Genomic DNA, 14,547 nt, shown 5'->3' on the forward strand with positions numbered 1-14,547 from the left:
GACATTTGAATGAAATGAAATACGACTATTAAAAGAGGTAGAAGGTCATTAGAAAAGATAAAATAAAATAAAAAATAAGTAAAGGGTCAATTATTATTATTATTATTTTTTAAATAAAGGACTGATGCAGCTGTTTTCAAGTCTTAATAAAATTGCCGAATACAAAAAGGGGACATTAAGCATAAATCTCAGCATTGAAGGAGGCAGATTATATTACTGTGTTACAATCTACAGCCCCTATAAAAATAAGAGGGAGAGGAAACTAGGACTTGGTTATAACGGTAAAAAATGGTGTTTCTAAATATACCCAGCAAAAATCTTTATACACCCAGTCCTAACAAACATTTGTCTAATTTCCATATTTGCCCCTTTCATTAAACAACTAATAGTAACTGGAAAAAAAGAAAGAAAAAAAAAAGAACTTGCAGTGTGCATCGTCTTCCCCATAGAACTTGCAGCCATCTGCATCCCCACTACCATTTCCCCCAATACGAGCCATCTGTTTTCTCTTCCAATATGAGAACTAGAATTAATTTCCAATATAAGAATATGTAAATATTGATGATATACTTATTGCTAGATATAAATTACAGAGATAAGAAGCCCAACCAAATCTTCTCTTATATAGAACTAGCCTTCCTCCACACATGCTCTGCATGTGCAAGTATTTTTTTTTTTTTTTTTTTCAGAAAATAAAAAAGAAAAGATAATAGAAGAAAACGGTTATTGCAGAGAGAAGTTAGTGGAAGAGAAAAGTAGGTTGTGGGATTTATTTTGTTTATTTTTATTAATAAAAATATAATTTGTAATTGTCGTAATAGCCATTGTGATTTAATTAATTCTCAAAGTATTTTAATCTCTTAAGGTCATTTTTGTCAAAATTTTTTATTTTGGCTAACAAAGCTCATTCTCTTAATAATAGTATAGATAATAGGAGTAGAAAGTTAGAAATTGAAAATTGAATAAAGAAACCTTCATTTGGTTTCTTGTTTAACAGAAAAATTATGAAATTGAGCGATGAAGTGCAGGCTGTGCAACGAACTTTTTTTTTTCCTTTCAAATAAAGGATAATATTGGAATAATTGAGTTAATTTTGTTAGAGTTGGGTGTAAAAAGATTTTTACCGGGTACATTTAAAAATATCTTAAAAAAATCACCAAACAATAGCCTATAGCCTTGAGCAACAGAATTTGATATTGATGAGAAGGCGGAGCCAACTGCGAGTTCGTCGGACCCTTTGGTAGCTAGAACAAGAACCCAACTCAAATTAGAAGAAAGAAGACGAAGATAGTAAGCCAATAATCTCTGCAAATCTGTGCTCGAATCTCATTCAAAGATTTGAGCTTTTCTATCAATTTATGCATTGTGTTGAATCGTTTAAGCTCCAAGTTTGGTACTTTATCCATTGCCCTAAATTGGGTGTTTGCGTTTTCTGGTTGTTCTTTGAGATTTTCCGAACTGGGTGATGTGCTTGACCTGTTTCTCCTGATTGTAAAGTTTGAAAGTTTGAATCTTTGTTTGCTCTCTAGGGTTAGGGTTCATGGTATTTAGTAATTTAGTCCTCCTGAGTATGATAATCTCTGATATTCTTATTTACCAAATTCGATTGTGGAATCTACGATTTCCCAAGTTTGATTTGTATTTTCTCAAATTTTATGACAAAGGGTATACCTTGAAAGTTGATAGTGCTCCACACAGTTTTGTAAGCAATTGGTTGTGAAAAGATGTTCCCTTTTTTCATTCTTTGTAGATGAGGTAGAACTAATTTGAATCTGGGGTCATCTTTACTCTTAACCACAAAGAGTGTTGGTTTTCAGATCTGTCCCTCTATATATTTCTTTTCTGCAGTTGAGATGGGTCTAAAGGCTAGATCTTTTTTCTTTCTTTCTTCTGTATCGTATAGGTAGAGATATTGTCGTCCTTGAGTTGTATTGATTGGTTGGTCTAAATGGATCCAATGGCCGAGGAGCAAATAGATTATGAAGAGGAGGAGTATGGAGGTGCTCAGAAGCTCCAATATCAGGAAAGTGGAGCCATACCTGCTCTTGCAGATGAAGAACCGATGGTAGAAGATGACGAGTATGACGATCTCTACAATGATGTTAATGTTGGGGAAGGTTTCCTGCAGATGCACCGACCTGAGGCACCACACCCACCTGCTGGTGTTGGCAATGGAGGACTCCAAGCTCAGAAAAATAATGTTCCTGAAGTAAGAGTTCAAGCTGGTGTTTCTCAGGAACTGAAAAATCCGGGATTTTCAGTTGAAGGAAAGTATTCTAGTGTTCCTGAACAGAAGGATCAGCCCCCAGTGTCTAAGGTGCCAGAACTGGGATCTCAAAAGGGGAGGGTTATGGAGATGACACATGATGCTCAAGTCAGGAATATGGGTTTTCAGGGGACAGCAACTATGCCGTCCAATGTTGGTGTTGATTCTTCTTCAGATCTTACTGGGAAAATTGCCAATGGGCCTATTCCATCAATGAATTCTTGCAGTACTGGTCCTCCAGCTGTTCCACAGATGCCGGCTAATCAAATGAATATGAAGATAAATGTAAATCGTCCAATGGTTAATGAAAACCAAATTCGTCCCCCAATTGAGAATGGTTCAGCCACGCTGTTTGTGGGAGAACTCCATTGGTGGACTACTGATGCTGAGCTGGAAAGTGTTTTGTCTCAGTTTGGGAGGATCAAGGAAATTAAGTTCTTTGATGAGAGAGCCAGTGGTAAATCCAAAGGTTATTGTCAGGTAGATTTTTATGATCCAGTGGCTGCCAGTGCATGCAAAGAGGGAATGGATGGTTATGTTTTTAATGGGAGAGCTTGTGTTGTCGCCTTTGCTTCTTCACAAACTTTAAAGCAGATGGGAGATTCTTATGTCAGCAAATCCCAAGGCCAGGTTCAGACTCAGCCCCAAGGAAGAAGGCCTATGAATGATGGTGCTGGGAGAGGGGGAAATATGAATTATCAAGGTGGAGACACAGGGAGAAATTTTGGAAGGGGTAATAATTGGGGACGAGGTGGACAGGGAGTACTCAACAGAGGTCCTGGTGGTGGAGGACCAGGGAGGGGACGAGGAGGGGCCATGGGTGCAAGGAACATGGTTGGAAACAATGCTGGGGTTGGAACTGGTGCTAATGGAGGAGGCTATGGACAGGGCCTTGGAGGTCCTGGATTTGGCGGTCCTGTTGGAGGTATGATGAATGCACCGGGTATGATGGGTCCTGGGTTTGATCCAACATATATGGGTCGAGGAGGTGGTTACGGAGGGTTTCCTGGTCCTGGTTTTCCTGGAATGCTTCCTCAATTTCCTGGTGTTAATGCAATGGGACTTGCTGGGGTTGCTCCTCATGTAAACCCAGCTTTCTTTGGCAGGGGAATGGCAACGAATGGGATGGGGATGATGGGTTCTTCTGGAATGGAGGGGCATCATGCCCCGATGTGGAATGATCCCAGCATGGCTGGGTGGACTGGAGAAGAACAGGATCGAAGAACTAGGGAATCGAGCTATGGTGGTGATGATGGTGCATCTGAGTATGGAAACTATGGGGAGGCAACTCATGAGAAATCAGTTAGGTCAAGTGCTGCCCCTAGGGAAAGGGAACGGGAATCTGAGCGTGACTGGACGGGAACCTCTGAGAGGAGGCATCGTGATGAAAGGGAACAAGACTGGGATAGGTCTGAGAGGGAGCACAGGGAGCCCAGGTACAAGGAAGAAAAAGATAGTTACCGAGACCATAGGCGGAGGGAGCGTGACGTGGCCTATGAGGATGACCGGGACAGAGGACACTCTTCTTCAAGACCTCGCAGCAGGTCCAAGGCAATGCCAGAAGATGATCATCGTTCTCGATCAAGGGATGTGGATTATGGGAAGAGGAGACGATTGCCATCTGAGTGACACAAGTAGACTATTTGTCCTCCTTTGGTATGTCTTTGAGACTGCAGAATATATGTTTGGACCTTCAAACAGTGTGTCTAGCCTGGGATAGCTACTGTTTATCTGCATCTTCATATGTGTTTCGATGGGCCCACCTGCAAAAGTTGCTTCATCTCGGAGAAGTAAGTTCTATTGGTGTGCATAGGAGGGAAGGATAATTTCCCCCTTGCTTTTATACTGCTTTCTACAGAACATTTAGTGCAATTAGTGTGTGTTTTGAAAACAATTAGTAACTTTCAGTAGCATACCTATCAAGATATCACTGTTCAGGTTTGGTTACTCATATCCTGCTGCTGTTATCTTGTTGGTTTAATTGCTGTGCTACCTAATATTTCATTAAGACAATTGATTATGGAGTTTGTGATATTTATAGGTTTGAAAATTTCTTGTGTCTATGTGATTGTGGGAGTTTTTCTAGATTTTCTGTTTTATTTCTCAAGTGCAGCCTATGCTTTATCTTAGCTGAAAGGTTGATAAAGATGAGGGATGCCGCAAAAGGAAAAGAAAAAAGAATTTGTTGTTTGTGTTCTTTTCTCTTGACATTTAAGTGATGTTTGGTGTATACAAGTATGTCTGAATTGTTGATATATGCTCAACTTATTGGCTGTGGTGTGGAATGATATCTAAATCTTTCCTCACTCTTAAAAGTTTTCATTGGCAAGTCAGTATGAATAGCTTTGATCTGCAAGTAACTGGGGAGAGAGTTGCTTGTTTTCTAATGTGTCTTATGTTTGTGCCTATGGCGGAGTTTAATTTACGCAATGGCTAGTTTGACTGTGAACTTTGATTTGCTATTTTTCATTTTTGTCCTCTTCTTCTTATCATATTGAAGTGGCAGTATAGATTATGAGGTGGTGTCTTGGCAAGTTAATTTATCTGATGTCTATTGACATGCGGGTTTTCTTTTAATATCATATCCAGGGAGTAGAGAGGGGAACTCTTTCTTTTTATGGTTGAATCAGCGTGTGCTGGTCACATGGTGGAAGATGTCTTACATGGATGCGTTGCCAAGTGTGCAACAGAAGCCTTTTGACTACTTTGGCTTTCAACTTGTTTTATTGAAGCCTAGAATCTGTATTAGTTCTGTGTAACAAATTATCTAGCGAGTGTTCTCGAATTAGTGATATATTAGGTTGAGACCTATCCGTGCGCATGTAACCAACTGAATGTCTCTGTGTAAAGATAGACTTTTGTATTAGGTTCACATGTAATGCCCTCTTTGTTGTTTTTATGACTGTATTAGGCTTACCAAGCGAGCTTGTAAAAGTCTTGTACTGAATTTCTGTCCTTAGTTGTCCATATCAGTGTGTTGTAAATGTCAATGACTGGTGTGGACAGAGGACTAGGGAGTCAAGATTGAGCGATTAATACATCGTATCGTACCAAGAAGCCACCCTGGCCCCAAGTTTCTGTTGAAGCTAATTCCTGGAAGACTGGTTTTTATTGTGTAATGTAAATTGTGAATTGTACTTGGGATTGGGGGGGGGGGGGGGGGGGGGGGGGTGAGTTGTGAGTCATTGGTTCGTTGTAAATGAGTTGGGAATGAAAGGGTTGGTTAGGGTTTAATTCTTTCTTCTTGGAGACCTATGTTATGCTCCTTTTGTACATTTTTCACTGGGACATAGCTTTGTACTTTCTTCACGGATCAATCCATGATATCTGTTCCTTCTTTTTTATTGGGACAGATAATATTGTTTCTCTAAAATGAATAGTTTAAGTTTGGTGATGTTGGCCTGTTGTTTTTCATCGTTTCTCAACAATTTACAGTAAAAATTTGGTGTTTCAGTCGTGTTTTATTTCTCATTGTTTCTCAACAATTTATTGTAGAAATTTGGTGTTTTAGTCATGTTTTACATAGTATTGAAGAAGCCGCTCAGTGGAAGTCACTTGCCTTGCATGTCTTCCTGATGAAGCCTTGAAGGACAGTTTTGCTGTAATCGCTATCATAAAGTTTGCTGCATTTTTTTTCTTCCCCTTTCTTCTTTCTGTTTTCTTGTTTTATTCAGTTTTTGTACTAGTATGCAAACTATGCATCTGGTATCTAGTCCTGTTTTTTGAGCTCCGTAATTGGTATCTTGGTTTTGAATTTCATATTCTGAAGTTCTTAAACTTCAGGTGCGAATTTGCCATTGATGTAACTATTCTGCATAAAAGCAGAGAGACGCTTCTTTTGGAAATACTCTTTTGACAATAAAATTGTTGCAGCGGTATGTTCGAACTTTCTTTTATCTTGGAAGGTGGCTCCAAGTTGATTCTTGGTAATCAGTGCGGTTCATGCAGTTTGTTTCTCATCCTAGTTCTTAGCTGCAACTCTTTACTTTGTAGGATAGACAAATCATTTCATTGGTTACTCTTTTGCCATCTCTTCCGTTGGCAAATACTTACCTCTGTTTACTATAATATTCTAAAATTCTGAATACTTCTTTCTCTGCGATATTGGGGTTATGTTTACTGATTCATGCAAAAGACTAGGGAATTTTGGCTGCATGGTTTTGATTTAGTACAGGCTCACTTTCTCGATAACAGTTGGGGTTTGTTGTTTGTAAGTTTACTTTGTTGTTTCTGAGATTGACTTGGTTGGTGTGCGCACTAGTATCTCATTGATGTTTTTCCACCAGTAATGATTTTCCTATTGTTAGGTTATCAGATAAAAGATTGCTTTTGCATTGTTTTATGACTGTTTGATGAAAATATTTGGATGAACAACGAAGGCAAGGCAACAGGTAGCATCTTCATCAATCTGTTTGATTGTGTGACTTTGCTTTTCTGAACAAGAACCCATGTTGCTTCTAGCGTAACTACGGGTTCTGGGGTTGTATGTTAGGAGTAAATTTTGGTTGCATGGTTTGTTTCTTCTCCTCTGTACTGAACCATTCTTATGAGCTTTTAAGTTGTGTATTTGATGTGTGGGCATAACTCTCCGTTTTAGGAGGCATTAGTGCTTGTGATTTTGGTAGTTTGTGCAAGGGTAGGTCTCATATGCATGGAGTTTATTACTGATCCATAGGCCTCATTCGGTTAATTCCTTTGCCTTCTCCACGTCAAAAGGGAATATTCATACCTTTGCAAATATTACGGAAGTAGAACTAGAACTCTTCCCAATTGTTATTCAAGGGGCAAAGTTGTCCCTTACTTTGTTAAGTCAGTTTTATCGATGTTTTTGTCGTCGCCAAAAGTTGTTTCCTCAATTTTATCAAGTCACTCAGGTCTCAGGGCTCAGGCAAACAAACCTTTCGTCAACAAGAATTATTTATTTTGCTTTTTCCACCTCATTTGCTATGCCTATGCCTCTAATTCGTGAAACGAGCGAGGCCCTATATAATATGTGTCTATCTAATCTTTTTCCAATCAAATTCTATAAAAACACGAATCTACAGAATTTTGGTCATTTACTGTCTTACTCCTAGGTGGACATAGCTCGACTAATTGGATGAGATTAACATCTCCATCCATGTATAGTAATAAATGATTATTCTATTAGCTCAAATATGGTCGGCTCTTACGAAGAAATTTAGATCAAAATTTATTAACTTGAAATTTTAACTGTGCTCCAAAGTATTGAAATTCCGATTTAAGATATACTCCAATACCCCATTCAATAAACACCGTGATCCTACATAAAAAAAAAAACCCTGATCGACCCCACAGCAATGATTGAAGTAAAAAATGGATCAACCATTAACAGAAACAGATATGTAGGGACTGGACACAGAGAATTTCTATTTCTCTTTCTCTTCACTGTAGAAAGTAGAAAGTAGAAAGTAGAAAGTAGAAAGTAGAAACTGCGCAGCGCAGAAACGTAATAAAGTAGGAAACATGAAACAAAAGCCGTAGTCGGATATTGGTGAGGAAGAGGAGGCAGCGACAGCTACGACTTTGTCGGACCCTTTGTTAGCTGCAGCCCCCCCCCCGCAGAAAGCAGAACAGGAAGATAGTAAGACAACATCTGCCATCTCTCATCCTACGATTGTGTTTTTCTATCAATCTATCTCTGTATTGTTTATTTGCTTCAGCTGCAAATTTGGTACCTTTCCTTGATGTAAATCACTGGTGGGTGTTTCTATTTTCTCGGATTTGACAACTGGGTTATGTGTACTTGACCTATATATATATAAAGTTTTATTCTTTTGGGTGTTCAAAGTTTCAATCTTGTTTGTTGTTTAGGATTGGGGTTTCTGATATATGCAATTTCTCTTGTGATTTTGTGAAGTGGATTGTGATACTGCCTAATTGGGCTTTGATTTTTATATATTCTCAGCAATTTTATGGCAAAGGGTATATATTGATGTTGTTCATATAGTTTGGTATTTGATTGGTTTGCAGTAGACTGTTTTTGATTTCCCATTTTCATTTCTCAGTGTATGAGATAGAACTATTTGTAATAATTTCAGATATGTAGCCCCTCCATATTTCGTGTTTCCGCGATGGGATGGATCTAAGGGCAGTTCTTTCTCTTTCTTCTGTATTTTTATAGGTAGAGATAGGTAGTGGTCATCTTTCAGTCTCAATTGGTTGGTCCGTCTAAAGGGATCCAATGGCTGAGGAGCAAATAAATTTTGAAGTGGAGGAATATGGAGGTGCTCAGAAGCTCCAATATCAGGGAAGTGGAGCCATATCTGCTCTTGCAGATGAAGAACCGATGGTCGAAGATGATGAGTACGACGATCTATATGATGATGTTAATGTTGGAGAGGGTTTCCTGCAGATGCATCGATCTGAGGCACCACTCCCTGCTGCTGGTGTTGGGAATGGAGGACTCCAAGCTCAGAAAACTGATGTTCCCGAACTAAGAGTTCAAGCCGGTGCTTCTCAGGAAATGAAAATTCCGGGGGTTTCAGTTGGAGGAAATTATTCTAGTGTTCCTGAACAGAAGGTTCAGCCACCAGTCGCTAACGTGCCTGAAACTCAAGTCAGGCATATGGGGTTTCAGGGGTCAACAACTACGCCCTCCAATGTTGGTGCTGATTCTTTGGAAATTACTGCAAAATTTGCTAACGAGCCTCTTCCATCAATGAATTCTGGCACCACTGGTCCTTCAGCTGTTACACAGATGCCTGCTAATCAAATGAATATGAAGGTCAATCTTAATCGTCCAATGGTTAATGAAAACCAAATCCGTCCTCCAATTGAGAATGGTTCGGCCACGTTGTTTGTGGGAGATTTACATTGGTGGACAACTGATGCTGAACTGGAAGGTGTTTTATCTCAGTTTGGGAGGGTGAAGGAAATTAAGTTTTTTGATGAAAGAGCCAGTGGTAAATCCAAAGGTTATTGTCAGGTAGATTTTTATGATCCCGCGGCTGCCAGTGCATGCAAAGAGGGAATGGATGGTTATGTTTTCAATGGGAGAGCTTGTGTTGTGGCCTTTGCTACTTCACAAACTTTAAAGCAGATGGGAGCTAATTATGTGAACAAATCCCAAGGGCAGGTTCAGACTCAGCCCCAAGGGAGAAGGCCCATGAATGATGGTGCTGGGAGAGGGGGAGGCATGAATTTTCAAGGTGGAGACACGGGGAGAAATTTTGGGAGGGGTAATTGGGGGCGAGGTGGACAGGGAGTACCCAACAGAGGTCCTGGTGGACCAGGCCGGGGAAGAGGAGGGGCCATGGGTGCAAAGAACATGGTTGGGAATAATGCTGGGGTTGGAGCTGGTGCTAATGGAGGAGGCTATGGACAGGGCCTTGCAGGTCCTGGATTTGGCGGTCCTGTGGGAGGTATGATGAATGCACCTGGTATGATGGGTCCTGGGTTTGATCCAACATATATGGGTCGAGGAGGTGGTTACGGAGGGTTCCCTGGTCCTGGTTTTCCTGGAATGCTTCCTCAATTTCCTGGTGTTAATGCAATGGGACTTGCTGGGGTTGCTCCTCATGTAAACCCAGCTTTCTTTGGCAGGGGAATGGCAACGAATGGGATGGGGATGATGGGTTCTTCTGGAATGGAGGGGCATCATGCCCCTATGTGGAATGATCCAAGTATGGGTGGGTGGGGAGGAGAAGAACAGGATCGAAGAACTAGGGAGTCAAGCTATGGGGGTGATGATGGTGCTTCTGAGTATGGAAACTATGTAGAGGCAAATCATGAGAAATCAGCTAAGTCAAGTGCTGCCTCAAGGGAAAGAGAACGGGGATCTGAGCGTGAGTGGACAGGAACCTCTGAGAGGAGGCATCGTGATGAGAGAGAACAAGACTTGGACAGGTCTGAAAGGGAGCACCGGGAGCCCAGGTATAAAGAAGAAAAAGATAGTTACAGAGATCATCGTCGAAGAGAGCGTGATGTGGGTTATGATGATGACTGGGACAGAGGACAATCTTCTTCAAGACCTCGCAGTAGGTCCAAAGCAATGCCGGAAGATGATCATCGTTCTCGATCAAGGGATGTGGATTATGGGAAGAGGAGACGATTGCCATCTGAGTGACATGAGTAAATGATTTTTCTTTCTTTGGCATGTCGTTTAGACTGCAGCATATGGCTTCTTAACGGTAGTGGTATCTTGCCTTGAATAGCTACTGTGCAGCTGCATCTTCATCCATGTTTCGATGGCCCCACCTGCAAACGTGCTTCTTGATGAAGAAGTAAGTTCTACCAGTGTGCATAGGGGGAAGGATCAGTTCCCCCTTTCTTTTATTCCACTTTCTACAGAACATTTAGCTCTGGCAATTAATGTGTGCACTTAAAAAAAAAAAGTAACTTATAGTAGCATACCAATGAAGAATAGCTGTGGAGGTTTGGACACTGATATCCTGCAGCTATTTATCTTATTGGTTTAATAACTATGCTACTCAATATCTCTACAAGACAATTGCGTTATTAGGTTTGTGATATTTGTAGTGTGAAAGTTTCTTGTTTCTTTGTGATCATGAGGGGTTTTCAAGATTTATTTGATTTAAGAGCAGAGCCTGTGATTCATTGCTTCATCTTTTAGCTGAAAGGTTTAGAAAGATGAGGAATGCCACACAAAAAAATAAAGATGAAAAACCATTGATGGTCTGCGTTCTTTTCTTTACATTTAACTTGTATATGGTATTTATAAATTTGTATGAATTATTGATAATATATATGGTATGGTGCTCCACTTTTATTGTCTGTGTGGTGTGGGATGATTTCTTAGCATATAATCAATTGTCTCTTGTGAGTTTTGATTTGGCAAGTTAGTATGACTTTGATCTGCAGACTGTATTAATAATTTTGGAGGGAGTTGCTTGAGGTCGTTGTTGTTTTATTCTCATTGCCTAAAGTTTATTACTGATGTTGATGCCTGGGACACTATTAAGTTTGATTTGCTATGTTTCTTTTTTGCCTTTTCATCTTCTTCGTTTTATGTTAAAGTCTTCTTCGTTTTATGTTAAAGTGGCAGCAATAGATTATTAGGTGTGTCTTGGCAGGTTATTTTATCTGATGTCTAATTGACATGCGGGTTTTCTTTTAATCCTCATATCCAGGGAGTAGAGTGGGAAACTCTTTCTTTTCATGCTTGAATCAGCCTGTGCTGGTCACATCGTGGAATGTGTGTTACAAGGATGTGTTGCCAAGTCTTAAAAAGAAATCTATTTTGGTTTTCACCTTATTTTCTTGAAGCACCACCTAATATTTGTATTACGACTGCTCGTGCAACTAGAAAGAGAGTTCTCAAAGTAGTGAAGTATTAGATGGACTTATCAGTGTGCATGTAGCTGAATGTCTTTGTGTAACTATGGACTTCTGTATTAGGTACACATGTAATACCCTATCAATTTCTTGACCATATTAGGCTTACCTGTGAGCTTGTAAAAGTCTTGTACTGAAGCTATGTGCTTAGTTTTCCATATTCGGTGTTGTAATACATGATGACTGGCCTGTGCATTAGGGAGTCAGGATTCAGCCAAATACAGTGTACTGAGAAGCCATCATGATAGACTGTAATTAGTCACGATGAAGGTTCTACAAACCCAGTTTCTGTTGAAGCGATTTCCTGTAAAAAGATTCTTTTATTTCATAATGCATATTGTGATGTGTACTGGGTTTAAGGGTTAGGAGTTGTGAACCAATGGTTCCTTGTAAATGAGTTGGGGCCGAAATGATTGTTTAGGCACTGTTTCTCTCTTAGTGGAGGCCCATGTTGTGCTCCTTACGTATATTTTCCAGTTGGACATAGCTTTGTACTTTCTTCATGGATCAATCAATGTTCTCTGTTCCTTCTTTTTCATTGGAACAGACTGTATTGTTTCTCAATATTATATAAAAGAAATTTGGTGGTGCATGCAGTCATGCTGTTTGAGTGTTTTCGTGCCATTTCTCAACAGGGTACACTACAATTTTGGTGTTCTAGTCATTTTTTATTTTTTTTGTTATCGTCTCTCAACATTGTGCAACAGAAAATTGGTGTTCTAGTCATGTCTTACTATACTTGAAGGAGGCACCCACGGGAATCCATTTGCCTTGCATGTCTTCCTGATGAAGCCTTGATGCATGGTGTTTTGATGTAATCACCATTAAAGTCTATTTGCTGTATCGTCCTTATTGCTTTTTCCCCTTTCTGTTCTGTTGGTTGTATTTGGGCATTCTAATAGTATGACTAGCTATGCAACTACTATCCAAGTCCTGCTGTTACATCTGAGCTCTGTCATTTGTATCCTGGTTTAAAATTTTATAAGTTTTGGAAATTCTGGTGCGAAATTGCGTGGATGAAATTATAAACTTTGGACAGTATAAAGTCACAATTGTATGAAGCTGAGGCTGCTGATGTGGTTTTATTGTCACCTTAGTTCTTAGCAGCAAGTCCACACTAGGTAGGAATAGCATAGACAGAACGTTTCATAGAATACTCGGTTAGCATATGCCCCGCCGGCAAATTGCTTGGTTTTGTTTACTGAAACCAAGAATACTTCTTCCTTTGAGATCTTGGAGTTATATTTTCCCCTTCTGGATGTCACAGACATAAGACTGGCAATTTTGGTTACATGGTTTTGTTTTAGTACGGTTCACCTTCTCCATTATAGTTAGGGGGCTCTGTCGTTAATATTTCTGATATTCCAATTTAACCCGGTACTTTTCTAAACGGTACCATTTAACCAGTAAGTTCACTACTTGCCTTGCTATAATGGCACATCCGCAAGTCCTATATTCTTTCTAGTCCAAGAGGTATTGTTATCGCTCCCACAACTGGTTTCATAGTACGTTCGTGAAAAGATGGCCATGATATGCTCATGAATTCTATTTGTCACCATTCAATCGCGACGTATAATTCTCTGGATTTCGACTTCATGTTTTCCATTCAACTTTCCAGATTCAAGTCATAGACTTGACCAAATCCTTACCATATTCTTTGGAAATAATTCGTTCAAAACGTGTTAAGATCGATAATTGGAACACACGAGCACAAGATTAACAGGAAAAACCAGAAGGAGCTAAATTTTATTGTTACTTCTCAATGCGTACATATATTTACATATAAACGTGTATGTACGTTAATTACATAATGCAGCTAGCTAGCTTAGAAGAAGAAGCAGCCGGCGAGGGCGACGACAGCTGCTCCAGCGGAGACCTGGGCGGTGGTGGCACCAGACTTGGGAGACTCAGCGGTGCCAAAAGCCTTGGAACTAATAGGTCCACCAACCCCAGCGGCCAAGGCGTCGGCAATGCTGGGTCCGCTTGCAGCAGGAGCACCAGCAGCGTCACTGGTTCCAACTTGATTGCTGTCGGTGGCGGGACCGGCGGCGCCGGAGGGTACGGCGGCGAAGGTTGGGAGTCCAGGCTTTGGTTTGCTGTCACCGCCGCTGGGGCTTGCGGCGAAAGCCACGGTGGCCAGAAGAGCAAGGGCAACAAGGACAATAGCTTGACGTGCCATTTTGGATTGTAAGTGAATTAATGCAATGCAGTTGGTTCTCTTTGAGAAACACTGCAGGAGTACGTATGGAAGTAATGGGATGAGAATATGTGGCGGTGGTGGTGGTGACGGTGAAGGTGGGCTTATATATGAGTTTGGGAGGAGGAGATATTGGTCGGTGTTGAGGGCATTGCGGAGTGGTGTGAGGAAAGCGGTCGGTGATAGTTGGGTGATTCTGTTTTTTCAGTTGTGAACTCTTTGTCAATTGACTTGGGTCTCCTTATGTTTGAAGTTGTATTTTCTAAGTTAGGACATTGATCAACTTGCAAAACTGAATATGGTTTTTGAGGAAAACATGGTCAAAGGGATTCTACTATACTCCGATCATGTAACCAACCGTTTTTTTATGAATATTTTTAAAGTGGTTCTATTTATACCTCTACATTTGATATTTAGACCTCTTACCTAAAATTTTATCACTAAATTTTCAATTTTACCCTTTTGAGAATTTTCTTTTCTTTATCTTCTTCCACTTCCTGACCTCAATCTACCTCCTCACAAGACTTGTGTATCTTCGGCAAAAACTTCGTTGTGAGAGAAAGATAGAGAGGTTCAGAGGTTGATCAATAAATATAACACATATGAGATAAGGATATTGAAAGAATTGATAAAGAAGACAAGTTGGGATTCAAGTTTGGAGAAGGTTCATAGGGGAAAGCATATGAGGGTTGGGCTTTGAGTGTTTTATGATTGCAATTTAATGTCATCCCAAGATATCAAGTAGCAAAATCAATGGAATGCGCGCATC

At 40.2% G+C, this 14,547-nt stretch overlaps 3 protein-coding genes across 6 annotated transcripts; 2 read left to right on the forward strand and 1 right to left on the reverse strand.

Moving 5' to 3' along the window:
- Positions 1 to 1,164: 1,164 nt before the first annotated feature.
- Positions 1,165 to 5,655, forward strand: LOC133708309 (uncharacterized). Of its 2 annotated transcripts, XR_009845751.1 has the most exons (3): positions 1,165 to 1,290; positions 1,904 to 4,056; positions 4,856 to 5,655. XR_009845751.1 is itself a non-coding variant. In XM_062133781.1 (2 exons), exon 2 carries the CDS (start codon positions 1,949 to 1,951, stop codon positions 3,893 to 3,895), a length of 1,947 nt encoding a protein of 648 aa, XP_061989765.1. In that variant the 5' UTR covers positions 1,165 to 1,290; positions 1,904 to 1,948; the 3' UTR covers positions 3,896 to 4,474. The 2 variants fall into 2 exon arrangements, 1 of the variants encoding a protein (XP_061989765.1); XM_062133781.1 differs by lacking the exon at positions 4,856 to 5,655 and having other exon boundaries at positions 1,904 to 4,474.
- A 2,020-nt stretch (positions 5,656 to 7,675) lies between these two features.
- LOC133708403 (uncharacterized) lies at positions 7,676 to 12,173 on the forward strand. 3 transcript variants are annotated; one of them, XR_009845828.1, is made up of 3 exons: positions 7,676 to 7,868; positions 8,409 to 10,509; positions 11,377 to 12,173. XR_009845828.1 is itself a non-coding variant. In XM_062133864.1 (2 exons), the coding sequence occupies exon 2, from the start codon at positions 8,469 to 8,471 to the stop codon at positions 10,350 to 10,352; it is 1,884 nt and encodes a 627-aa protein (XP_061989848.1). In that variant the 5' UTR covers positions 7,676 to 7,984; positions 8,409 to 8,468; the 3' UTR covers positions 10,353 to 11,020. The 3 variants fall into 3 exon arrangements, 2 of the variants coding, with proteins under 2 accessions (XP_061989848.1, XP_061989847.1); XM_062133864.1 differs by lacking the exon at positions 11,377 to 12,173 and having other exon boundaries at positions 7,676 to 7,984; positions 8,409 to 11,020; XM_062133863.1 differs by lacking the exon at positions 11,377 to 12,173 and having other exon boundaries at positions 8,326 to 11,020.
- A 1,124-nt stretch (positions 12,174 to 13,297) lies between these two features.
- On the reverse strand, positions 13,298 to 13,883 carry LOC133712742 (classical arabinogalactan protein 6-like). Its single transcript, XM_062138842.1, has one exon. The coding sequence runs from the start codon at positions 13,758 to 13,760 to the stop codon at positions 13,407 to 13,409; it is 354 nt and encodes a 117-aa protein (XP_061994826.1). The 5' UTR covers positions 13,761 to 13,883; the 3' UTR covers positions 13,298 to 13,406.
- Positions 13,884 to 14,547: the final 664 nt, after the last annotated feature.

The sequence above is a fragment of the Rosa rugosa genome, chromosome 5 (assembly GCF_958449725.1).
Source record: "Rosa rugosa chromosome 5, drRosRugo1.1, whole genome shotgun sequence".
Lineage (NCBI taxonomy): Eukaryota > Viridiplantae > Streptophyta > Magnoliopsida > Rosales > Rosaceae > Rosa > Rosa rugosa.